A 26,605-nucleotide genomic window follows, 5' to 3' on the forward strand; every position below is an offset into this window, starting at 1 on the left:
AGAGTAGGAGGAAATGGTTTAGAGAAGGACTTGAGTTATTAGAAGGGAACAACATCAATGCTAATGTGTAGGAAAGGTGATCAAACGCAGGGAAAGTGGAAGGCCTATGTCATGATGTTTGCTGTGTAATTCTTTTTCTAGTCTGACAGGGCTGTCACCTCAGGAGTTAAAGTATATCCTGAAGAAACTTAAGAACATGTGAGAATTATTCCTAAACCTCTACTGTACCAGCACAGCTAGCCTAAAGGATGCATCTCATTAAAGAAATGTAATCAAAAACAACACTGGCTCATATCACAAATAATTATCCGAAGTTGGTAATCATGCACTTACAGGTTCTTAATTTCTCCTACACATACAGTTAAAAGCATTTTGCTGGGAGTAAGATGAGTCTTTTGCTTAGATCCTGAGGAGTAAATATGGGAAGTCTGATGTATCACTGGTGTTTTAAGTCATTATATACCGTGTTTAAATACACTCTGTGTTTTGTTGTAAGCTGGGGAAATTCAATATTGGACTATAAAGAGCCTGGGCTTTAGCAGTTACCCCAAAAAATCAAGCAGTAGAGTAAATCTTTGCAGCATGCTCTCCGAGGAGCCTGGCGGCACTATCGCAATGAGAAAGAAATTGTTTTGGGAAATGCCGCATGCAGCTTTGCCAGGCAGACGTGCCTTTGGTGCAGGTGTGACTCCACACGCTGCTAATGGGATTTGTTTCAGAAGCCGGTAGCTGGAGTCAGATTTGCCATTCTGATTTGCAAGTAATTTAGGACTACTGTAAGTGAATGGAAAAAGGGAACTCCTTGCAGAGTCATGAGTACCCTGTAGGAAAAGAAAAGGTTGTTTTAATCTAGCTCCTGATTCTGTACACATGGCAGGGTACATATAGCCCCGTATAGAAACACAAAAACATATAGGAGTAGAACTGCTAGTTTAGAGAGAGGGGCATAGAGCTGATACTCTGGACTTGCACCTTCTTCTGATTTTTTCCAAAATAGAAATATTCCTTGTAGCTTTCATGAAAAGAGAAGAGGAGGTGACTCGGTTAAATTTCACTTGGCAAGTCGTTGGGAGTTGAAAGAGGCTTTATGAAATGTGATCTAGGAGGAAGAGTGAACAAAGGCCTAAGGCAGCGATGGGGAGAGATGCTTGGGAAGAGCGTAATGATTGAAAAGTATGTAGGAGGGGAATCGAGAAAAGCCCATGGGTGGGACCACAGGTATAGGGAGCCGGAGCGAAAGACCAGGTGAATGAGGAAGAGGGTGGTTACTTAAAGAAGAAAATGGAAGATTACGTTTAGAGTAAAGTTATTGGAAAGGGGATACTGGAGGAGGTTTTTTCTTAACCTGAAATGAGGTGAGTTAGGCAACAAGAAGCTGAAGATGGACAGGGTTCCTGCTCTGAATGTAGAAACTGCTGATAGAGCAGGTATGTCAGGATGTTTTTGGACTGAAGACCGTCTTAGGAACAATACAAGGGACAGATGATACCCATCAGTGAGGGGGTGGGTGTGTGGGAAGAAGGAAGAGATGTTACCAGCGGAGCCCTCTTGCAGCTGAAAGGGAGCGCTGGCATCATCGCCAGGCCGGTGTGGTTTGAAAACCGTGAGTCTAAAGCATCCCATTTTATCTTCTGTGCATCTACTTTGTTGCTTCGTGGAGTAAAAATCCAAGAAGCTTAGCCTGTGTGAAACTGAAAGGGAACAGAAATGTCTGATGGTTATAATACTTTGTAGAATCATCATGCAGATATATATGTCAAAGCCAAAAAGTAGGAAAACATGTACAAAATGCAAACAGCTAAATGAAAGATGTCTTAATTGTTTTAGGTATAATACTACGTTTGGTTTCTTTCAGTTACTGCTGTTAAAATAAAGCATTATGAATGGCACAGATTTTTAAACTGAGTACAGAAATAAATGAAGTAATAAGAAAACTTTTTTCTTATAGCATCCCACCAGTATGGAATTATTGTCAAGGCAGTTTGGGTAGAGTATGTGCAAGAGAGATTTTGCACTGTGCAAGCATGAGAGTAGGTTGGAAATCAGAGAAATTTCAAGGTACAACTTGAACCAAAAATATCTGTAATTACTTAGACAAAAATAGTCTGGCGATATCACCTTCTGCAGCGTAGAAAAATATTAATTACTTGACACCTTGTCAACTTTATAAAATGAAAATAGGTGAGAATGAAGATTATTAATGAAGGGAGGGGATGGATGCCCAAAAAGTAAGTAGAGAGAAAATTAATCCCTGTAGGGACATGAGAGATGATTTAGCAAATAAAGAGTCATGAGTGACAGGAGATGTGCAATTGCTACAACATATCAAGGTGTGGTAATATGTAGCAGCATCTTCTAAGACAAGGAGAACAGGTCTAGAGTGAGTAACTTAAAAATCGGGTTTTTTTTTCTATGAGGGGGAATTTCTCACTGTCAGGAAGGTGTAGATACATTCATTGTTTATGAAACCTGTTCCATAGGGGAAGACCTGTGAGGACGCAGTAAAAGTGTCTGCAAATCAGCGCTGTTCAAACAGGGAAAGGGAATGAGTTAGTGTTTATGAAGAGCGGTTTCAGACAGATAATCCATTGCACAGCACTTTCATGAGGGCTGTGACAAATGGCTGCATCTGGTTGGGGGCTGCTTTCCAGTCAGTCTTTGTCTGTAATTTGGCTGCTGTCCTGCAGAATCTTTTAACATTGTGTTCAGCTGGAAATGGAGACGACTTTTCGCTGTCTTAGACTCTTCCTTTCCCCCCCCCTGCACCCAAAACCTCATATTTCTTCTCAAATTTAGAGGTGTTTTCAATCAAGTGCAAAGTAAAGACCTAAAGACATTCACTGTGACAAGATGTACTTATTGCTGCTGGTGACAGGGGCCAGCAGCAGGGCAGCTCTGATGGATTTTCCTGCTCTTCCATGTCCCGTGACTGACACCAGCAGCGGATCAACAGCGGTGATCCCCCAAAAAACCCACCAAACCAACAAAAAAACAACCCAGCGAGAGCAGACACTGATATATAAGGGGTCCCAGGGGAGGTTCTTCAGAAACACCCACAGCCGTTTCTCACAAGACTTGTCACGTTGATATCTTACAGCAAATATGTCTTACTTGTAAATAGGAATTTATCAAAGCTGAACCCAGTCATAAGAAAAGATTTGCTTCGATTCCCCAGCGAATTTAATTATTTATTTTGCAAAAGCCCAAAGAAATGTTTGTTGGCAACGTTTTAAAAGTGGATTTTTATGTCAAAATTATAGCCAGCTTCTAACTCTCTCCAGGGAAGGAAAAGTTAAAATGAATTATTGAACAGTTTTGTTGACACGATTCCAGACTTCCTGATGATTAGTTCAGAAGAGACTGCAAGTTCTCAAGGTTTTGTCTTGAATAATCAGTCTTTCCAAACTTGAAAAATCTGCCTGCAATGAAGAAACATGTTTTCCTACTTCTTCATTTTTAGAAGAGCTTAGCTCAGTTTGCCTTTAAGAGTCATTAAATACTTGTAAAGCTCTTATTCCTGTTTCTTCTGAAATCTTTTCATCATCAAACTGCTAGAAATCCCAAACATAAGCATTTTACACTTAAAAGCCTGTTCAGTGGCAGGTCAGCTGTGATGCTGTTGAAGAGTTTAGAGTCCAAACTCTGAACCTGTCCTTGTTAAATTGTGAAAATTGCCAGTGAAATGTGACCTGTGACCAAAATTGTCAAGATAACCAAAATTATCAGCATTTGGACTGTCCCTACGCACCTTCTTGTCCCAAAGTTAAGCCTGAACCATCATTATGTCAGCTCAGGGATGGATGATTCTCAGGTTGGTGAAGTCTCAGTGTGGCAAAGCTGGATGGGGCAAAAAAATGAGCTGAAAACCCAAATTGCCATTCGAGTCCTGATTCTGCAAGACTTTTGTCATTTTCTTGGATCCTTGCTGGAATGGCTGGGGCTGGAGCGGGGTCAGGAAGGTTGTGGGTGTCTGGCTTGGTGTTTACATGGTATTTAGTTGTGCACTTGCTTGTGTTTCACTACTACCCCATCTGTGAATCTGTCTGACCTACCACTGCACAGTTTATTTATATACCTGTTACAAACATATCCAGCCCAGAGAGGCGCAGAGCTGATGACCAAGCTCATTTTGCACACTCATAAAGCTGTATTTTTAAGAGCAGGTTGATCTTATGCTAAGCAATAAATGCTGGTCCTGTCGTCTTGAGGTTAGTTCTTTTTTTGTCAATATAGACTATGGTTTTGGAAGGGTGTTATGTAAAATAACCCAACACTTTTAAGTCAGACTTAAGGAGGGATCTTTTTTAGCTACTTTAATTTTGTCCATGAAACTGTGGGATGTTTGTATATTTTCTGGCATAGATCAAGCTATGTAGCATTGAAATGTTATTCCTTACACAGTTTATAAAACCATTGAATGAAATGAACACTATCAGGTTTTTCTGAAGCCACTATAAATACACTAACAAAAGGAATCTTTTGCTGGTGTGGACTGTACTGAACTAGATGAATGTAGCTACACCTATGAACCTTCTGGGTGTTTTTTTTAGTGTGCAGCCTAACCATGTTTTCCTAGTCTGGGCAAATGTTGAGTACAAAGGCAAAGTGACCCAGAATTAGGACCTGAGCTCTCAGCCAGTCTTCCTGTTAATGGCTCAGTTCCTCTTTGAAGATAAATCCTATCTCTGGAATGCAGAAGTAGATTTGGTTTTGACACGGACTCCGGTGAGCTGCAGCCAGTTTGTTGTTCCCAAGGACACAAAGGACAGCGAGGCCTCAATCACCATTCTGCTCCTCACCTCTTGGCTATCCTCGCTGCCCTTCTATACCCTGTTATCAGGGTGGTAGTCGTGCTTTGTTTAGTGTCAGTGGACTAAAAGAATGTTTGTGTCATCCCACAAATACCCAAGAGGTATACTTGGAAAAAAAAGAAAAAGGTGACTATATTCATTTCTTGGTTTAAAACAATCTAATGGCGGATAAATACAGCAAATTGACTGAGAAAGGAGGGTCACAGGGTGATAGCTCGATGCTTTTAAGGTGTGCAGAAGCCGGCATGTGGTTTGATTGGTAATAGGTGTGTCTTGCAGCATCCCACCAAAGATGCTCTGAAGGAAATCTGGAGAGGCAGAAGAGTGTTTAGAAAAGAATAAATGGAGCCTCCAGATGGAAACTGGAAATCTAATATGTGATCTTGATTGAATGAATGTTGCATAAACTAACAAAATTAGTCTCTGCTTAACTTCCTAATGTGCTTTCGCACGGGGATCGTTTGGCAAAGGAGCTGCTGTAAAAAATCTACCAGCAAAGAAAGCAGCCTTAACAGAATAACCACTAGGGATTTGGGAAACTTGTTTTGAAAAATGAGCGCTGTTTGAAGGAGACAAATAGACTAGAGTAGTAATAAATAGCATTAAAAAATGACCCTAGGAGAATGCTAAGTGCTTAAAAGTCAGGAAATGCCAGAACTAGTTTGTGAGAACCATTGTAGCGCAGCCTGTTTCTAAAATAGTACAGTATCTTGTACATCTTTCACAACCTTCAGTGCAAATGAATAATATCTTTTTGTTTGCTATTAATACTCAGTTTTCAGAGATGATTGAGGATATGAAATATCTTCAGCACAGGAAATAGAACAGGAGCTTCTGTCCCTTTAGATGCAAGCTGTCTTTTACGTAGCTGTATGAAAATAAATTGCCATATTGCATGTATCACACTTGTACTGTTAAAGCCAAAGTCTTCATCAAAATGTGCTGAGATGTTTTGGGCACAGAAGCCTCCTACCTGCCTCCAGCCCCTGGATGCTGCATCTTTCCCTCATCCCTGGGGTTTCTTCCCGTTGTTGAATAAAAGGGCTTAAGGTGGCACCACTGAGTTACAGATTCCAGATATGGTAACAGGCACCAGACCAGCAGCTTTAGGGATAAACAATTTATCTCTAAATAGCATTGCAGTATCAAATACAGACCAGGACTATGATTATCCAGGTTGCTACAAGAAGAAATGCAGTAAGTCAGTAGTACAATTATCCAGGTCAAAACAACAGCCAACCCAGTATTTCACCGATACTGAGCTAAACTTAATATCTGAGCATGCGAAGACCTGCAAAACCATGGTCATAACCATGATTATCAGGCAGGGCATGGCTTTCTTAGACCTGTCAGCAGGGTCAGGGAATTCCCAGTTCCCAGATTGGGGTGTTCTCTTGTTGAGACATGGAAGCACTATCTGCTGGACTTGTTAATCAGCCATCGCATCCCACCTCCGGCCCTGCTCTGTGCCAGTTTGTTGGGGCACACAGGACCCAGGAATACTGTCTTAGGCAGCTGACCTGTTTGCAGTGACTCCATTGAGACAGCAATAGTTACTGTGGGCCAAGAACCTGTGTAGCTCCGTTCTGGAGACGTGTTCTTCCAGTGTGGTCTCCATCTTTGGAATATTCACCAGCTTGAAGGATCTTTGGTGTCTTTCATCTTTTGAACCTCTTCAGAGCAATGTGTATGTTCTTCAGAAGGGCAGAGTGAATGACACTTTAAATATGCGAAGTAACTGGTACTTGAATTAACCCATGCTGATCACATAAACAAAATCAGGAGGCACAAAGCTGTCTGTATAAATTCATCAAGCAGTTGGGTTCTCTTCCTTATCCTCCAAACCCCTTTGTATGTTTTTTGGGACTGGATTAGGATTCTGTCAGGCTTATTTCGTGTTCCCAGACATACATGCTGTTGGACAAAGAGACTGTATGGCTTAGGCTCTTTTAGAGCTCTTGGCTGTTGTTTAAAGGCCCTGCAGCTGCAGTGGCAGGTGGCATCATTTACCACCTTCTTCCCAGCATAAGCACCCCTCTAACAAAACGTAGTTTTCCTAGCAGGTATTTAAAGACAAGGTTAGGAAGGAGCAAACCCTGAGGGGTCAAGTTATGCAAAATTTCAGAAGAGAAACAAGATCTTTATACATTCAGTACTTCTAAAGAGAATTAGCCTACAGAATTTTATTACTAGGAAACAGTGAGGAGCCCAAGCCTTTCTTGGACCCTTCTGAGGTCCTGCTTTTAGGATGAGTTTGCCTTAATGACAGAAGACACCCCCTTTCTCCATGTGCCTGATGTGACCAGCAGAATGTCCATTTTTCTCTGACGTGCTGTAGTTGACCACTGAATATGTGCTGAGACTGCAGAAATACTTTTGTAATCTCAAAGTTTCACATGTAGCCATCTGACCAACAGCTTCTGCCTGACTTTCCCAGCGTGGAAGTGGGCAAGGCTGGGTGGCAATGGGTCCGGCACTGGAGAACCAGTTTGGAAAGGGAGGACTGCCTTGTTAGTCAGATGGGATGGCCATGTTGCGACTCGACTCAACGGAGAGCTTTGGCTGGAACTTGGGAATAAAAGGAGAGTTTGTGACTTTTGGAAGAAGAGGCAGGCGACTCAGGAGGACTACAAGGATGTAGTGAAGTCCTGCAGGGAGAAATTTAGATGGGCCAAAGCCAGGGGAGGTTTAGATTGGATATTAAGAAAAATTTCTCCATGGAAAGGGCTGTCAGGCACTGGGAACAGGCTGCCCAGGGCAGTGGTTGAGTCACCATCCCTGGAGGTGTTTAAAAGACACCTAGATGAGGTTCTTGGGGACACAGTTTAGAGGTGGATGTGGCAGTGTGAGGTTAAGGATTGGACTTGATCTTAAAGGTCTTTTCCAACCAAAACAACTCTATGATTCTGTGATATCTGTGTGGCGCAGGTTGCGGCACAGTTGCTCCAGGCTGTGTCTGCACTAACCCTCCTCACCACTGCCGTGCTTTCCCGGGGAGACTCAGGAATTCCATGGTAAGGCCGGGCATGCCAAACTGCATCTGAAAGCTATTACCAGCTGAGTGGAAAATTGAGTCCTTATCAAGATGGCATATTAACAGCTGTCGGCATCCTTTTCATGCAGGTCCCCATCGATACGGTCCAGGAGCCGCAGGTGGATACTACCAAAGGGCGCTGCCTGCGCCGGACGGTGAGCGTCCCTTCCGAGGGCCAGTTCCCCGAGTACCCAGCAGAGGGGGCCGCCAAACTTGGTAAGTGGAAACCTTGGCCGCAACAAATTGAGTTTAATTTCTAGCTGCAAGCTGTGTCAGATGTCGCCGCATCCTGGGCAGCATCCTTGCAGCGAGCCTGCTGAGGTGGGTAAGGTTGCAACTAGGTGGTTCTGGAGGTCGAGCAACTTTGGTGGTGTTTGTAAATGCAAAATGACTTACAAACATCAGTGAGGTTACTATGGAGTACCAGGGAAGCTGGGCTTTCACTGCTCAGGCAAAGGTGTGTCGCTGTGTTTGTAAGCTTGCTAGGCAGCCCTGGGATTTACAACTGAGAGCTGCTGAATGCAGGTTGGTAGGAATGCAGCTTTTGCAGGTAGCTGTAAGTGGTTGCCATTTGTTTTTAGAACTGCTACGTGTTTATGTTTTACCTCGCTCCGAGTCTCTCTGGAATTGCCTTTGCTTCATATTTTCATAACAAGTACTGGATAAGAGATTTTTCTATAACTTACCTAATTTCTGCTCAGGCTGCAGTTCCTGAAACAATCAGCCAGCTGCTGTTGCCTATTGTTATACATGTTGAAATCTAGGGAAAGGAAAAGAAATGGCAAGTATTAAAAATTATAGACAAAAGCTCTGTTCGAGTAGTTTCCCAAGTCCAGATATGGCCTGATTTCCCCTCTTTATTCCCCCCGACCTGTGGCTGCGTAGGAGCATCATCCCAACTCTTTCCAGAAGAAAGGAAGAGTGAAGGGAGGCAGCAACCACACACAAGCGAACTCTTCTTTCTATTCCCAGCCTATGCAAGCAGCTTTCCTCAGGGTAGGCCGGTAGGATCTAGGAGCAATTCTTCCCTAGTTCAGCTGTAAAAAATATCAATCCTGGGAGTGAGCTATGAGGAAAAAAGTAACAGGCACCTCTAAACAGTAATGCAGCCTTGATAACATCACTACTAAAGGTGAAGAGCAGGGAAGGTATTTTTCATTTCACAGGTTCAGCTGTTTTTTTTATGCCAAAGAATTTTCTTCTGTATATTGCAAACAAGTCATTAAAATCTCACTCTTCTATATAGTTAATTAACCCATTGCAACTGTAGTACTTACTTATTTGTACTTGCCAATAGCACTATTTAGCTCTTCCTTATATGAGGAAGGTAGATAGAATTTATTTTTGGATTTGTTCGATTCCAGACTAGAAGTCTGGAAAGAAACAGAGCGAGTTGGGGATTTAGGAGGGAAAACTGGAAAATACTTAGGGATGAGTGACAAAGAGAACCCCTATTGGATTTGTTTGTGGCATTTCAAATGCAGCTCTAAATGATAGTCTTGTTTTGCCATACAAATATTAATTCTTGTTCAGAACTAAAACGAGTAGTAACCATGTTTATGCAGTGTTATAGGCAAAGTACTTACTCCAGGCGCATGGCTAGTGAGATGAATGAAGAATCATATTGCAGCCTGTCTGCACTAAGCAATGTGTATTATTTGCAGCTTTGCAAGCTAGAAAGACCTTTAAAATCTAGGATTGAAATGCCATCTCTTTCTACGCCATGTGCAAAAAAAAGATGTAGAAGAATTTCTAGACTTCACTGGGCATCCTAATAGCTGGAAATCCCAGTGTTACATTTTGAAGCATAACCTTGGAGCCTTCTTCGTTTTTCTTGAGTTGTCATACAGAAGAGATGACTGTGCTGTTTGGGTGTATGCCTCACTGTGTGTTTTGCTACATTTTTAGATGCGTGTGGCATCTTGTAGCAGACTATTTCATGTATGCCTGACAAGAATACATTAACAGTACAAGACAAAGTCATATCCATGTGCTCTTCTCCATATGAGAGCTGTGACTGGATTGAATATACACGTTGGAAAGTGTGTAGCTGAAGGAAGCGGGTGTGCAGTGGAAAGGGAAGAAGGGCTTGAGTTGGAGAAAAATTGAGCAATGCCTGTACTGTGAGGATGAGGGAAGGTTATATATTATCCCTGGTTGCAGCACACTAGGTGCTTGTTTTCACATCCTGGTTAGAATTGTCTTTTATCATGATTACACAACTCCTGCTAATGGAAAAAAGTGGGTGGAGAGCAAGCAGTGGGAATAGCTTTGTGTCAAAATGTTGAGCCAAGGGGACAAACCAGGGAAGGAAACCATCGAACGTCTTTATAAGAGGCAGATGGTGGCAGCCAGAATGTATCACCAGCGGTACAGATAACAACTGGACTAAAATAGCTTTGGAATGGACACCGAAACCTGAAAAGTGCAGCAGAGGCAGCTAAAATATCTAGTAGAGAAACTGCTATGCGGAGCTGATAGGAATATCCAGCTTGCCCTAGGGAAATGTGCATAATATGGCAAGAGCAAGCGTTGCATTTTATGATGATATGTGAAATTACAACTTGCAGATGAGCTCATTAGGGCTGGCTCTAGTGCAGGGGTTAAGGAGTAGCAATGGCATTTGCTTTTTTCCCTAAGATTGCCATACCTCTCTTGTGATTTGTATGAAACATCTAGAGTATCGTAGGAGGTCGAACTTTTTGTTAATGGAGCAACTGGAACGGTGCGTGTTCTTCATGGGCTCTGCATAATCAGTAGTAGCACCCATTCTGCAATTTTTTGTGGTATTCTTTAGAGCATTGTGCACACATCCTTGTAGCACCATTCCTAGGAAGCGTGTGGGAGAGAAACTACCCACGTTACAGCTGAGAAGTAGAAGCAAGAGATGTGTAACTCACCAAAGGTCGCCATTAAGTCAAGTGTGCTTTACCCAAAGGCTGATATAGTCATTCTTGCTGTCTCTTTCATTTTTACCCTTGCTGCAGGGTTGGCTCAGCTGTTTGTGAGGCAGCTGCTGAACCACCGTGGTTTACAGTCCCACGTACTAAGATAGACACCAATTTCCACATACTTCATACAGTAAGCTGTAATTTGTGCTGGTTCAGCAGCTGCTGGAAGAGCAGCTGAGCCATCCCTTCTGTGCAGGCAGAAACCACCGTGGTCACCCTCGCATGAGAGCCGGAGGGGCGGACACCAAGATAAAACACGAGATAGAAAGTGACTTGTTTAAACGGGGAAAACTAATAAGATCATTAAAAAAAACAACTTCGGAGGACACTCACCATCTACTGCTAGTTTAGGAGCTCGCCCTCTGCTTGCAGACAGTGGAGAGGTTGTTTTGAATGTTGAAATTCGTAATTCCTATCTGAAGGTGAGCTGTACACAGAGTTGCATCAGCAAGCCATCCGTTAAATATACACCATGAAACTTCCTTGGTATGTATCATTGTAGTAATACCTCTCTGGGAGTGAGTAGGCACACTCTAAATATGTCATTTACTTGCTAGGATTTCATCTTGGCAGCACTTACTCAGAGGTGCTTTCCATTCGGGGAAGCTAAAAATGTAGCTGTAATTTCTCCCCAACTCCAGCTTGATAGTCTCTTTCCTTCTTTCAAGTGTTACTTTCAGTGTGCTGATTCTGCTCTGAAGTGTGATGCAGGCCCTGGAGACGAGTACCTAAACATTATAGGAAGAGGTCAGATGGAGAAAGCTTAAGCTGGTACTTGCCTCCATTTCTGCTTCAGATCCCGCTCTTTTTCTAACAGGTGTATCTTTTCCTGCTGGGGAGATTACATCCTTTGTAAAGGATCATTGTTTATAAAAGCATGTTGGAATTATCCATTCATACAGTAAAAGCATGATTCAGATTTCCACCATTCATACTGTTTGATAGACTAGTAACAGTTATTGCTTCCTTTCCCAAAATAATCCTCTTCTCTCTTACTCTGCTTCCTCCTCACCACCTGCTCACGCTAATTGAGACTTGTTAAGGAGAACACGTAGCGAAAGTTTTGATTCTGACATCTGGGGGCATCTTTGTGGCATTAATAAGAGATTTTTTTACTGCATATGTGAAAATATCAGGAGGGGATTGAAAGTGAGGAAATGGTTTGGGTTGTGTGTGTGGGTTTTTGTGGTGTCTTTTATTTTATTTATTTTTAAATTATTAGGAAAGAGCATCATCAGGAATAGTGTGTTTTGAGATTCTCTGTTGCCTAGGAAAGCTCATGTTGATGCAAATGGGTTTTCTTTTTATATTTGGAGACAAAGTCACCTGAGAAGGAAATTAAGACCGTTTCACTTGTTGAAACAAGTTAACCCTGTTTTTCCTCAGTCACATCTCTGACTGCAGAATATGAAGGCTCTTGAGAAAAGGTTGCTGAAAGCAGGCCAGAGGTGAAGATGCTCCTTGCAGACTTTTGTTTTGTCCTCACCTTGAGTCACCAGCATTGGGAAATTTTGTTTTGTATCCAGTCACTTGGACTGATCAATGGAAAAACATGGTTTGTACCCTCTGCCCACACCAAATGCTCACGTGCTTGCTGGTTGTTGCCGTCACTGATCTAATTTTTCTAAACAGTATTAACATGGCATGTAGATGAGGAGCTCTGCTGGAATGGTTCTGCAATATGAACAAGCAGCCAAAGGTGAGAGGACGGGAGGAAGGGACTCCTTAAACTACATTTATCGCTTACAAAAGTGGCTGGAACCACACAATTAGAGCAGGTTTTTTTTGTTGTGCGGTGGTTTGTTTGCTTGTTTGTTTGTTTGTGTGCTTGTTTTCCCTCTACCTGAAAATATACTCCAGTTTCTTAGCTGGAGAGAAACAAGCCACCAAGACTGAGGACAATCTGGGTAAGCAAGCCTTAGAGCTTTTAGGAGCTTCTACAGAGACAGCGCTGCATATACAGCGTCTGCTGTGTCTCAGTGTCTGTGCACCCTTGCGGAGCTCTCTGGCTCATCTTCCAAACTCTTGGGCTGGAGTCATCTTCACTTCATCAGAGAACCAACTGGAGATGGTCCAGCAGAGATCATTTGCTTCAGGAGTATGTGACCCATGCAAAGAGGCTGAGGGATGTGGGCTTGTTTAGGCTGGCAAAATAAGAGGCTGAGGGGTTGACCTGATAGTCTGTGGCTTCTTGAAAGAGAGTTGGCGGGGATGGAGCCAAAACCCTCTCAATAGTGGTAGGTGATAAAACAAGGGGGAATGGCCACAAATTACTCTTTGGGAGATTCAGATTGAGAGATTAAGAGAAGGTTTGGCACCAGGAGGGTAGTGTGGCACTAAAACAGGTTGCCCAGCAAGGTTGTAGAAATTTCATTCTTCAAAGCATTCATGGCTCAGTTGGATAAAGCCACAGCTGACCTTATCGGGTGTTGACAAGGCCCAGCTTTGGGTGGAAAAAAGGACTAGAGAGCCTCCAGGGATTCCTTACAACCGGTGTTTCACTGCTTCTGTTTTACGTACTATTCCTTTTTGACTTTCTCTTCCTAGCACGTTTTTATCTGCCTGTTATCACGTAGCAACTGTAACTTGTCTCATGCAGAGACCTCTCTGGTTGTTTTCAACTTGGTTTTTGCAAGAAGTGAAATTGATGCTGCATCTGCGTTCCCCTTTTTCCCCAATAATTTGTGTCTTCAGGCCAACAAATACTGAATTTGAGAGTGAGATAAAGGTCTCGGAGGAACCAAGTTCCTACAACTTTCATTAAAAATGCATGGCTAGTGAATGTATGGGAAGGAGACTGGTGAAGATTGCAATGCGTGCTCTGGTTGGGAGACAAGCACTGAAGTGCAGATAGATAGGAAACTGGACACCCTTACTTTCTTGATCACACAACTGTTATATAGTGGGCACCTAATCTGGAATTCTAGCTCAGTAGCAAATATCCCAAGTTGGATTTTTTGGAAGCTGAATTTCCTCGATTAAAGCACATAAATGAGAGAGCTGGCTTTCAAAGCAACTGCAGCTATCCCTGCCTTTTACAGAAAGACTGAGGCTGCTAAAATTGATCTTTAGATCTCTAAACAGTGTCAGAAGGGCAGTTTTGGGCTAATAAATCAAATCTACCTTCTGTACTGTGGTGACCTACATGTACAGTTTTGAAATTTGAAGATGGAATTTTGAGTTTGAAACATTACTTATAACTTCCTGACCCTCTGTCTTAGTTGCAGAGTTTATAGATTTTAATCTTGGTGATCATCCCCTTTGCATTCTCTCAAACTCTTTTTTTTCACTAAAAATCCCAATGAATTCAGAATATTCTCTGGTCATGCAAACAAGGGAAGAAGTGATCAAAATGAAGCACCGTTCTGGTTGGGAGCCAGATCCATCTGCGTTGCTATCAGGTGACCGGGTAGCTGTGCAGAAATTCTGCCTCCGTGCTGTTTTAAAAGGTTACGTCCAGAGGCTTGGAAATGGAGTGAGCCACCCAGGGTTAGGTAAGCGATGCCGGGTTTCATTGCTGCCTCTTCCCTCTTACAACAGTTCCTGCAAGCGGCTGCTGAGCCCTCCTACGTGGGGATGATTGTGCCAAGAAAACACACAGCCCGTGATCTTCCTTCAGGTAAAAACTTGGCAGGAGAGAACAGACATCAGCTAGAAAGATTTCTAGGGTTATTTCAATAACTACTGTTTTTGAGACAAGGTTGTTTGCAACTGAAACAAAGCTGAGCCTTGCTTTCTGTATATTCCAGTTGGAACGAGTACTTTGGGATGAAAGAACAAACAGATTTACTCTGTGCTCACCACATAATTACGATCCTTGTGCACTAAGGTTTAGGATGAATATCTAAAAAGGGTTGCTACTTTGGGATGGGGGAGAGGGGTACAGTCTGTTTTGGAAGAAGAGAGATTGTTTGTGACCTGTCAATGAAAGAACCTGAAATGCACCAATCTGTACATATTCAGTAAAGATTTACTTAGGAAAGATGCAGGAATTTGAAATAATGGATTTCCTGTAACTCCTAACAAAACTGTATGCTGAAAAAAGGGCTGTCCCTTTACCTTCCACTGATCAACTTTGCCTACAAAGAATGTGTCTTAGAAAGTAAGGACAAAAAAATGCAGTTTGCTCCTCCCTGTATCTCAGCTGTAGGGACTTATAATGTGTCATGATGAAATAATTTTCCCAATAGCACTGTCTGCTTGTTCACCGTGTTGCTATCTGTAAAACATCCATCTCCTGTCAAGTGTTAAGCGTGGCAGGGGTGCAAAACAAGGCTTTGGGTTTAGCTGTCACATTGAGGGGTGTGTTGAACAGCAGTATCTCTGACAAGAGGATGGAGTCAGATGTGCTGACTTGACTTATTTGCAGCTCTTTGGGTTTGGCCGATTTGGGCTTGTACGAGCGTGTTTGTATATACATCCACAATATACATGTGAGAGGGATTCATATCCTGCTCTCTCTCCTGCAGACCCAGAAGCCTAAAGGATCAGATGCATGACTGTCTGTTGCCTTTTTAAATTTAAATTAGCAACCCTCCGTGAGTGGTTTGGGATTTTTTTTTTTCTTATTGACCTGTAAGTGCTTTATATCAAAAAACTGAAAGGTCCCCACCAGCTGAAAGGTGATACCCTAATGAGATCAGAACAGATCAGGTTGGATGTGGCTCGTGGTGGCTGCAGGAGCTGGCTGTGTTTGGTGAGCTGGAGGTGGGTGCTGTGCACGTTTGGCCTCTGTTCTTCTCTGCCCTCCAGCCCTGACCTGACAGCGTTGCCGGAACCTCCAGCCTTTTGCACGTTGGGATCTGAAGCTTCTGGCCCATGGAACAGCACAAATGAGTGTTTGCTAAAGACTTTGTCTGCTTCACTGTCTCATGGACTCTTAGTGCTGTGACTGTTGGGTGTGATTAGTGGGGCTTGTAGCTACACCAAGATCCATTCAAATTCTAAAACTTTAGCAGTCTCTAAATGACATTGTTTACCCATCATGTTCTATCCCAAAATGCAAATCCATGCAAACTGTGAGCTGCATTTTCCAAAATCTCTTGTGAAATACAGCTGCTTTCGGGCAATGTTAAAGAACCAACAGGCTACACGGCACATCATCTACTATACCCTGCTATCTTCTGCGTCCACAAAGGAGGTTAGGAAACTTGGGGAAAAGCCCTGAAGCAATCTGAAATTTGGACAATGTACAGTGCAATTTGCCTGCCTTGGAAGGATGAAGACTTGAGACAACTCTGCTTGAAATTAAAAGTGACTCCAGGGAGGCCAGATGTAACAAGCAGGGTGCCTGGATCGCAGTGACATTCCCCCCGGGCAACTGGAGGTATTTGTGTACAGAAAATTGCCAAGCTGCTATCTTTTTCTTCTATAACACAAGCAAAGCCAAAGCATTTTGTTTTGTTCTAAATGCTGCTGAAACTTTATTCCCTTGGACACAGATCATCGGTGCTGAAAGCCAAGTTTCATCATTAAGCAAATTTTATCTGTTTAGATCTTAAACCTTTTAAGAGCAGAGATTAACAGGAGTTTGAACGCATAATCTTAACTTTCTGGTGTTGACACGTAATCCATTAGGGTTCTTTTTCCCCCCCATGGAAATGTATTATGACATCCCTACCCACTGCTTCCAGCACACACAAAAAATCACTTTAGAAGATTTTAAATGTTTATGATGTGAGCATAAAGAATGCTTTATAAGTAGAGCATGTTGTGCAATGTAGTAATTGCTGAGAACTGGTAGCTCTTGGGCCATCTGGGGCAGATTTGTTGACTGTGCTCTAACCAAATGTCAGTTTATTATGAAGGAAGCTATCATTTTCTGTAGTTTTCTCAACAACAACAGTAAAAAGTTATGTATTAAATTCTTTAGAGAAATCTACCTTAAATCATGCATGAACTTACTGTGGATTGTTAAATTTTGTAGCTTCTCCTTTATAGTTGTTTGTTCTTGTGGCAAAAAGTAATTACACTTCAGCCAACCATGTATACTTGCCTTTTTGCCTTCAGTAACAACCGGCTTAACACTTAAGGGAAAATTAACCTTCCTTCCTACAGCCTGAATTTCCATATCTGAAGTCTTGTCTAGAGTTAATTTGAACTATTGAACAAAATTTTGGAATGTTGATGTCATTGTATCTGGTTCAGACTTCGGTATTAGTTACAGAATTAGGTGCTGATCAGTTTATTGCTTTAGCATAAATTGATATTGCCAGTGCAAATGTCTTTGAAATTGGATTAAGTGCATCTAGTTTGAAGTTCATATGAAATTAAATATACAAAATTCTCTGCAGTGTGCACACTCTTGTCTCCCCGCTTTACCACCCTCATTGGTGCCGGTTCTATCACGCGTGTGGCAGGTGAATCGATTTGACTTCACGCAGCAAAATCCTGTTCGCATATGTGTTTTGTTGATGGGCTGGCTTTGAATCTGATGTGGTGGATGTTCCCAAGAACCCTGCAGCCATGTGGTGACTCCAGCACAAAGGAGATGGTGGGAACGTGTTGCTTAAGGACGGTAGGAGAACCGAGTTGATTCCACTTTTGTGCTTATTCCTGGTATTAACAGCAGCCTGGAGTTATAGCGGCATGGGTGCAATGCGAAGCTGCTCTCTCTGAGCGTTGAGTGCACTTATAGTAAGAGCGGAGCCAAGGCAGCAGGGATCTGAACAAGGGCTGCGCAAGGTTTTTAGAAGAGCTTGTGTTACTGCCCACTTCTGCCGCCGCTGAAGTCTGTGCTCTCACATTTTTACAGCTGCTCTTACTGGAACTACTTCTGGTATGTCTTTGTGCGTTGGTTAGGGCTCAGGCTTCAATTTGGAAAACTATTTCATTAGGGTTGCACATTTTTCTATCCTCGGCACAGCCTTCGGTTCCCTATCTCGTGCTAGCTATGCATTGTCTTGCAAGTTCATCCACTTCTGTAGCATCCGTGTGGTTTTGTAATCTTTTTAGAGTCCAAACTTCGAAACACTAAAAGTACACGCACAATATTTGCTGGACAAGCCTGTACAGTGGGAAAAACATGGAGTCCTTCTGGGGGACCATTCAAGCCATCCTTCCAGGAACTTTAAATTATAGATTTGTTTTAAGTAAGTGCACTATGCTGAGTAATAATACCATCACATTTTTTTTTAATTTTAATGAAATTTGGGACTGTCACTTCTGCTTTTTTTTTCCTTTGGTTTTGTGTTTTTTCTAGAAGATTTGAGCCAGTCTTGTCTTCTCTTCTAGCTCCCCGTTTCCTCAGCGTACTTTCTCCGAGTGAATATGCACAAGCAGGACTGGCTGGTACTGTGCTATAATAATCAGTGACCTGCCCTGTATTTTATCTCTAGAGTGCTGAAAACCTGTGAATCCTTGTGTTTTAGTTTTGGCATTATGGATTGCTGTCGTGGCTTCTGGCAGGTTTCCATCTGTGCCTCTGAACTGAACCTTCTCTGAAGGTATTTGCCGAAAGGCTTTTGTATGTCTGCATAAAACATGCTAAAGAACTTTTTGTCATTGCTGCCCTAGGATCCAAAGTTTGGAGGATTTTCTTTCTTATAATCAGCTCTGGTTGAGGATGGCAGAACTTGCTAAGAAAGCTATAATGGGGCAAGAAATCCATTGTCAGTTATATATTGAGCTTTTCCATGCAGAACCTCAGGAGATTTGTTTTCCATCAGGCTGTAATATACTTATATCTTCAAAATGGTCTATGACCATGAACTAATTAATCTCCACAATGCCTCTGGGACGTAGACAAGTAGAGTTGTTAAAAAATAAATAAAAGAAGCGGAGTTTTGGGTATTTTCTGTGCCATCTTGTGATATTTACACTTCAGTGGGGCAGCGACACACCTCCTGTGGGTGTACTACTTTTTATCGATGCATAAATAAAAAGGTTCATAATGTATGAAGTGGCTTAGGTATTAAATTAGACTTATTCAAGCATGCACTGGATATTTTACTAACCTGCTACCCGTTTTGTAAGTGATCACTCACATAACACAAGGGGAGGAAAGAATTATAACCGTGATTTTTATCTGCAAAAACAGACAAAAACGTTGCGGCAGCACAGCAGAGAGATAATTTACTTAAAAGAAAAATAATAAAGCCACAGAGGAAAAGTGGGCTATTGAACTCTGCTGGAGTTCATCAGAAACTCCTCTAACAGGCACCTCCGTGTCGCAAGCAAATCCCCAATTCCCAAAAGAAGCCTTGGAGATGGAGAGGACTATACATTCTAGCAGTGATTAGTGTCCATTAAGATTCAACTCGGTGTCCAGTAAAGTGCTTTTGGCTACAAGCTAATAATTATTGATGCATATTTGAGACTGCTTTGTATTGTGCATTACCCAGCGAAGAACTGAAGGGTTTTTCTGCCTTTTTAAAAATCTTAGGTGGAACTGCAAGTATTTCCTTGACTAGCAACCTTTTTTTTGGAGCGAGTTGGTTATAGTTTAGGTGAGAATCTGGCCATGGAAAACTCCAGGATTTCCTCACCCATGGTCTTTTCCCAATAGAACACTAGCAGGGAGGTCCAGAGCACTGGTCACCAACCTGGCTGACACAATGATCCCGGCGTTGTGGAAACAGCAAGTGCTTTGCTTTGGCGGTCAACTTGGTGACCCTTGGGCTGCAGGTGATGTTGGAGATGGCTGGGAAGCCCTAATGGAGCCTCCAGAGGTTGGTCACTTTGAATCATCATTGGATTAGCGCTCTGCTCTTGGGTTGGCAGCGAGTGAAAGGTGGTAAATAAACCCTCCCGCCCAGGAGCAAACGGGAAGGATTTGAGGAATGGGGTTTTTCTTGGATTTTAGAGACTCTGAATTTTGGAAGAGGTGTTTTTAAAACAACGTTGGAGGAACAAAACACAAAACACCACCTTGCCCCGCTCCTTTTTCAAACTTCACGCCTTTGTTTCCAACCGGCTGGAACCGGCACAGGGCAGCCATGGCCTCTCCTCACAGGCCTCCCCCTCTTCCTCATACACTGTTTCTCCCTAAATTTTCAGCAGCTTGAATCAGACAGCATTTCAGAAATACTTTTTTTTTGAGGTCGGTACAGCAAGTTTTAGGGTTGACGAAAATATATATATCAAGATTGAGCCTTCCCAAGTCACTAAAAATGCTTTATTCGGAAGAAACGGGCAGATTACGGCCTTGTTGCAGAGCTGGATCCAAAATTTTAACCCTTCTGTTTGAACCTGATTTAAAATGCTACGAAATAAAAAAGCAAAACATGGAAGCAAAAATAACAGAAAGGTAACAAGAACTTTAAAAAAAAAAATAAATAAAGGGGAGAAGAGAAAAGCCAGGATTTGCCCATAAAAGTATTAGAGCTCTTTGAAGAGACATACAGACTAACATCCCAGTCCTCACTTTTTCCAGCTTTTCTGTCGTGCCCTGTGGTATATACATGAATTGTCTGATGTTGTTCCACCCTCCAGAGAGATGCTTTTCTGTGGAATGAAGGGTTCTGTATAATTACCACAGTATTTGGGGTTTCTTTTTTGCGGATTGGGGCGGTGCGAGAGAGGAGATTGCAATCGCTTGTGAGCCATTACCGCTTTTTTGCAGAATCTGGCTCAGCTGAGATCATGAGACCGTTTTGCCCTACTGTTCCCGGTAATTAGGCATTTCTAAGCAGCGGGTCAAACCAATTTGTTTTGAGGGACTGTTTATACTGTTCCACTGCTATTAGCTACAAGGTTGGGGCGGGGGGTATCTGTATTTTTGGGCTGCTGTTCTGTCCCAGTGCTAATCTTGGTGCGAGATCCCTGGGTGTAGTTCAGCGATTGGCTTTGGAGAGGGCGAGGGAGCAATTATAATTTTCTATTATTTATTTTGCAGTCAGTATTGTTTAAGCACGCATTCAAGAAGTTTTTTTCCCAAGGGCCACGCTGTGCTTTTCACGCAGATTTCTCACGTGAAGCCTTGGCAGGGGGTAGGGTGACCAAAGCTACAGTTTCTTCCAGGGAAAACGCTGTGAGGGTGTGCGAGGTTGTTGCTGGAGACAATGTACAGCAGCTTGTCTTAAGTAATCCAGCAAGGAAAAAACAGAGATGGAAATTAGAGGAAAAAAGGGCTGAATCAGAGAATATTGTGTGCAAACAAGTGCAAAATTAAGAGTAAAATAGGTAAGTTGAACCCCGCTGCACACACGCTCTTTCAGGGCCTGCAGAAGGGAGGGGAGAGCTTGCAGCCTCCTCACTCTTCACAAGCAATTTTAGCCTGTTTAGCAACAGGCTGAATAGCTTTGCATTCCTCTTGTGTGTGTGCTTGTCTGCTCTGCTCCTCGCTGGCAGGTGGGATCTGCTGGGAATCAAACCGTGGACTTTTCAACTGATCCGACTTGACACGCCATTCGCAGCAGGGGCATTAGAATGTATAAGGGACGTGATGCTGGCAGCAGCAACCAAACAGTGTAGGTTTTTGCTTCTCTGCCTTGAAGAACAGATTTTGTCTTTTTATTTTAAAGCAATGCCATAGCTGGAAGTTCAGCTCTCAGCACTCCTGAAATAAAAAAAGAACAGACCTCAGGAAAAGGCTTTTGGTATCAGACTTCACCATTTCACTTTCAAAGCCATAGATCTTAGATTGAATTTAAAGAAATAAAAACAAAGGCAGTGGCAGGAAACAAAGTAGGGTGGGGGGGTAAAGTTCATTGTTTAAGTGACTCTCCAGGGCTTTTTTGGTTCTGTGTATTTCCTAAGCTGTAGAAACATTTGAAGGGGGGAAATACCATCAAATAAAGGACAGTTTTATCAGACATGTTCAGACGCAGCTCCTTTTTCAGCTGACAAAACCATGTTTTCATCTTGACTGGCTTCTTGTAGTCCGGACAGTGATACCAGCCTCTTAAGTTTCACTGTAGCTGATTTTAGACTTGGCATCAGCTGCTTGAAATCCCTGAATTTTCTCAGCATCAGACATGTTTTTGCTTCACCGGAGTCTCCTCCTGCCCACACCCCCGTCTCCACTCCACCCTGAGTGCTTGTGCTGGCTTTCAGCTCCCCCACCCTCTCCTGGGACAGGAAAAAATGAAGCGTCTGCCCGTCCCGGGTAGATTATGTCGCTGTTTGCAGGCAGGACGGCGTTGCAGCCCATACGCCGAAAGGGAAGGCGAGCGACCGAAGGGCGGCTATTGTTCAACTGGAGCCAAGGAGCTGAATAGAGAGTCTTGCGCTTGACGGGTTCAGCTCTGGCTTTTCTGCATTCCAAAGCGTCGGAGGCTGAGAAAACAAGAGCACGGGAGAGAAGCGTGCAGAGGCTCCGCTGGCTTTGTGGTTGGCATGGTGGTGCGACCATGGTAGAGGTTTTAGGATTACCGCAGAATGCAGTTCACAGGTGAGAGAGATCCCTCCTGACACGGGCCGTGAACACAGGGACTGTCTTGCTGTGGTGTCTCCAGTGAGGAGGGATCAGGTAGGAGGCACATAGGTATTTAGCTGGAAATTTAAAGTGACTAGACATAAAGCAACTAGAAACCTTAAGGTTTTTTTTCCTTGTTGCATGTATGTATTAACTCTTCTTTTCCATTTTATACACAGGTTTTTAAAGTGATATTTACAGAGATTTAATGTGATTAATGGAAAAGCAGATTATTGGTACTTTTCTGCTCACTACTACAGACATTAAATGTTAGCATTCAAACATCGTGTAGATACAAAGATGAGTAACAAGTTTTTGTAATGGCTTTCAAAGTTAAAAATCTAGTGTATTGCTACTTAAATCATTAGGTTTACTTTTCTCCCTCTCCCTGAAAGCCTTTACTTACCTAACATAAATCAGTACATTTTTATATGACATTGGATTTCTGGATAAGGCCAGACGTCATTCTTCAAGGGCACACGGTGGGGATATTTTCCAGTGTTTACTTGTGGCTGGCATTGCGTGATGTTTTCAGCATATGATATCGCCAACCTTGCTTCCTGTCCTCCAGCAAGTGATGGTAAATCAAAGCAGTTCACGAGATCCTACAGGTTGCTCGTAAAAATGAGAGGGTTTGTTTTCTTTTCAATATTAAGGACATCGCCTTAGTAATGCTGCTTGCTTTTCTAGCAGCTTTTGTCTTAAAATATATTGTTAAGTGATAGCAAGCTGGAAAGCATTTAAATTTTGTGGCTTTTGATATAGTTACACGTTTTTCAGTAGCTACAAAAGCAATAAATGTTGTCTAAGGAAACTGGGAATGAAAACTCCTAAGTTAGAAGTTTTCTACCTTGGAAACAGCCATTAATAGATACTGATTATGAAGTCCTTCTTAGTCATTTTCCTCCTCATCTGCACACTGAGGAGAATACTAATTTGCTAACTTGGAGAGACTGTTTTTGTTAGCCTGGACCAATGAAGTTGTGCTGCAGCTGCTTTTGAATTACATGATCAGAAAATGAAAACATTCTGTCTCAGATTTTTGGACAAATGTGTTTCAAAAACAATCAAACTTTTGGCAAACTAATCAGAAAAGCTCATGGCAACGCAATCCCGGTCCCTTCCAAGTTTCATTAGGTGATTTTGGGGTGGTTACCAGGAGGTACCCTTTAGAATTTCCTGTCTCTTTTGGGGGCTCTTTCATACGATTAACATGTTAATAGGGTAGTGAATTAAAAATACAATGCTGGGGAGTTCTGGAAGGCAGACTTGAGCAGCAGCTTACATTCCTGCAAGTTCTTCATGTTGTGCCTGGCTTTATCTGATACTCATGGGTGCTCTTGCTCTTCTGCTCTCTCAAAATCTTTGGTGGGGGCGGAAATGATGTAATTGTAATGAATACTTGGGGTGACTTCTGTCAGAAAGATCTGTCATGGCTCTTTAAAGCTCATGGGAACAAATCAGCTTCACTTGTGTATAAGCAGGAGGAAGGGGCTTTCTGGTATATTGGGGCTGGAGCTGCTCTTTGCCATTTTCTGGTATCTGGGAAGAAGCATTGCGCCAGCTGTGGAATATTGGAAGTCCGAGAATTATGTGATGCAGCAAAATACAGGGCATGGATAGCTTTTGTAAGTGGCTTGTTGGCATCAAGAGACAGATTAATTTTCCAGCCTGTAGAGGTACGTACCTTTTCAGAGCTTTAATTCTCCACAAAGGGAATACTTCCTTTTATCTACATTTCTTGGCTAATTGGCATCAGAGAGCACAAATGATTTTTAGGAGAGCTAATAATGGTGGGATTTGAAACTGGGCCAATGGCAGAAGGGGAATGTAATGATCCCCTTCCATTTAATTTTTCTATGTATATGGGTGACTGCTTCTAGTAAGGGAGAGGGAAATCTGCACAGGAAGTCAGCAAGCAAATGTTCCAACTACAGTCAGCACTTTACAGTTTCAACAGCATCATCTCCATGTGTTAAATGGTCAATAGACTTCAACTACGTGTCTTACGGATTTAATGGGAAATGGTGCCAAAATCGTCGTGGTAAACATAACTGCAAAAACTGGGTTGCGGAGTCAGGTCATAGCTGGTTATATGAGCAGATGATGGTGAATCTGCAGAGAGTTTCCTTCCATAGCTGCTCCTTCATCAGTGGATCTGCTGTGATGACACATGACATTGCATTTATGTTCTCGTGCACCTTCAGCATGAGAGAAGTGCCAGAGAAGTGCAACAGCTCTGCTGGTGTGCTTGCTTAGAATAGGCCTTCAAAAGTGGTGCCAACCACAACCATTCAAAAATGCAAGTCTGGCTTAGAAAAGAGGAGATTAAATTTTTTTAATTCATTTTCCTGCTTGTTTTGATCCTTTTTGGAATAGTCTTCAGTCAGATTTTCAAGCTCAGAGGCATTCAAACTGCGAAAGCCAGGTCCTTTTGTTAGAATAGAGGCTGTAATTGTCTCCACATGTATTTAATTCCAGGGGTAATGGCTACAGGAAAAATGCCAAATGTGCAAAATACAGTGTAATTCTAATGCCAGCTTCCACAACATTCCTGTTCTTAAAGCCCTGTCTTGGTATGTCCTAAGGTCACTCTAAAATGTCAGCTCTATTTTGCAGGTTAACTTTCACCACAGTGTCCAAGAAGAATCTTTAAGATGTTGTGTCAGTCAGAAATTAAGCCTGTGTCCACAACATGGAGGGCTTGGTATGTCCTTGCAAAAATTCCATGAACTATACAGTCTCTTGCCTTGCTGCATTTCCTTGCTTCACTGCTATATTTGGTCCCTAATTTGGAAACAGATTAAAAAAACCTTCCATGTGCTGCCCTTCTTGTCCCGATCTCTAGTGTTTTGGAAAGGCCTTGGGCTTCGGCAGTTCCCTTATTTTGCTGCTTACCTAGAGATTAACATAATATTCCTATAAACACAGGTGGAACTGAGTTGTAAGAGGGAGGGAGACCACATGATTCATAGGCAAGGGTAGGAAATCATATTGCTGGTCATAACCACTTATTCTCCAGAATGCTCTTGCCTTTCTACTGCATACCTGGTAAGTGCAAGCTGCATGCTTTCAGGCTTCTAGACACCAGGAGGTTTTTGTTGGTGGTTTTCTGTCTCGTTATCTGGTATCAGAAGTGCAGGTTATTGTGAATTAGTCTCTTTTTTGTTGTTGTTGAGTCTGTGCCAATTAAGGAGAGTCCAACTCCCACCTGATGATGTTGGTAAAGCTGCGGTTTCTTGATATATAAAGGGAACAAGCAGTGACCTCAGGGTGGAGTGAAGCTCTCTGTTGGCACAGCACCCTCAACCCTGCTCTGTGAGAATCACCGGTATCGAGTTTGTGCTGAAAACAAGCAAGTTGAACTCGTGGGAGTGCTATGTGGAGCTGTCACCTTGTACTGAACCATGTAGGAAGAGGGTAAATAAAGCCGAAGTTGATGGGATGGTGGTGCGATTCCTACATGATCTGACCACAAGCTTAGGAAGCCATGTGGTCAGTAAAATATCAAATACTGATCATGTTGAATCACTTCCCAAAATACTTTGAAGCCATCTGTGTGGGCCCCATGCATTCTGATGGCACCAGAATGTTGCAGACTAGATGATGAAGACATTTAGTTCTCTCTCATCTGAAACCGTTTTTCTCAAAATTGTAGGTCTCTGTTGTCTGTGTGATCATGTCTAGTCACAGAAGGCAAAAAACAACCCCAAACCAACCACCACCCAAACCTCAGGCCTCACTCAGTTGTTCTTTCATTTGTTTGCTTGTCGGAGATGTCATCCCACTAACTGAATTCTAAATAAGAAAAGTCACTCCTGGCTGTTTCCCATCTCCAGTTGAGTGTATATGCCCAAGGAAAACCAGGAGGTCCAAAAGTACTAGTTGAGACCAACATGAATGATGGTGGTATGCCAACAAAACTGCCTTAATCAATTATTTTCACTTGCAGTTTTTTTCTGAATTTGGGCAAAATTCAGCACTTAGGAAAACATGAGTTGTGCAAACTATGTGGCCCACAGGGTGACCAGGGAAAATTGTTCTCCTTTTCCATGCCTGACTGCAGCATTCTTGGGGAAGTGCTTTGCTGTCCCAATAGCAGCTTGGAGGACAGTTTAGTGCAAGGTGTCCCCTTTCCCCAAAAACCTGCCTGCTGGTTTTCTCTTTCTGATAGTTCGTAGCACGTCAGCATCTTGAAGTGCAAAGGATCGAGCAATTGAGTCCTCGAGGATGGTAATAACCTGTCCAGTTGCCAACCCCTTGTACTGTACCTGTCCCTATCAGTTACGTCACAAACACTGGGAAGAATTGTTTAGAAGGTACTTTTACCATGATGTTCCAATATAATTTCCGATAAATCCGTCATACGTTAAGTGCTTCTCTTCCCTGTCTTTCTAATAAAGCTCTTTTATAGTGATTGAGAAGAGATAAAATCCGAAGGGCCTTAAAGATT

General features: G+C 42.6%; 1 protein-coding gene across 17 annotated transcripts in view; it reads left to right on the forward strand.

Annotated features, from left to right (window-relative positions):
* RASAL2 (RAS protein activator like 2) overlaps window positions 1–26,605 on the forward strand; it is a 180,923-nt gene that overhangs the window by 83,587 nt on the left and 70,731 nt on the right. For 9 of the 17 annotated variants that reach the window (XM_065071715.1, XM_065071716.1, XM_065071718.1 and 6 more), the window contains exon 3: window positions 7,935–8,061. In XM_065071715.1, coding sequence (XP_064927787.1) covers window positions 7,935–8,061 — 127 coding nt within the window. Of the gene's footprint in view, window positions 1–7,934; window positions 8,062–12,462; window positions 12,496–14,336; window positions 14,416–21,281; window positions 22,207–26,605 lie in introns of those variants that run through there. The other 8 variants (XM_065071722.1, XM_065071724.1, XM_065071725.1 and 5 more) reach the window with 8 other exon arrangements.

This window comes from Columba livia, chromosome 8 (assembly GCF_036013475.1).
Source record: "Columba livia isolate bColLiv1 breed racing homer chromosome 8, bColLiv1.pat.W.v2, whole genome shotgun sequence".
In the NCBI taxonomy this organism is placed as follows: Eukaryota; Metazoa; Chordata; class Aves; order Columbiformes; family Columbidae; genus Columba; species Columba livia.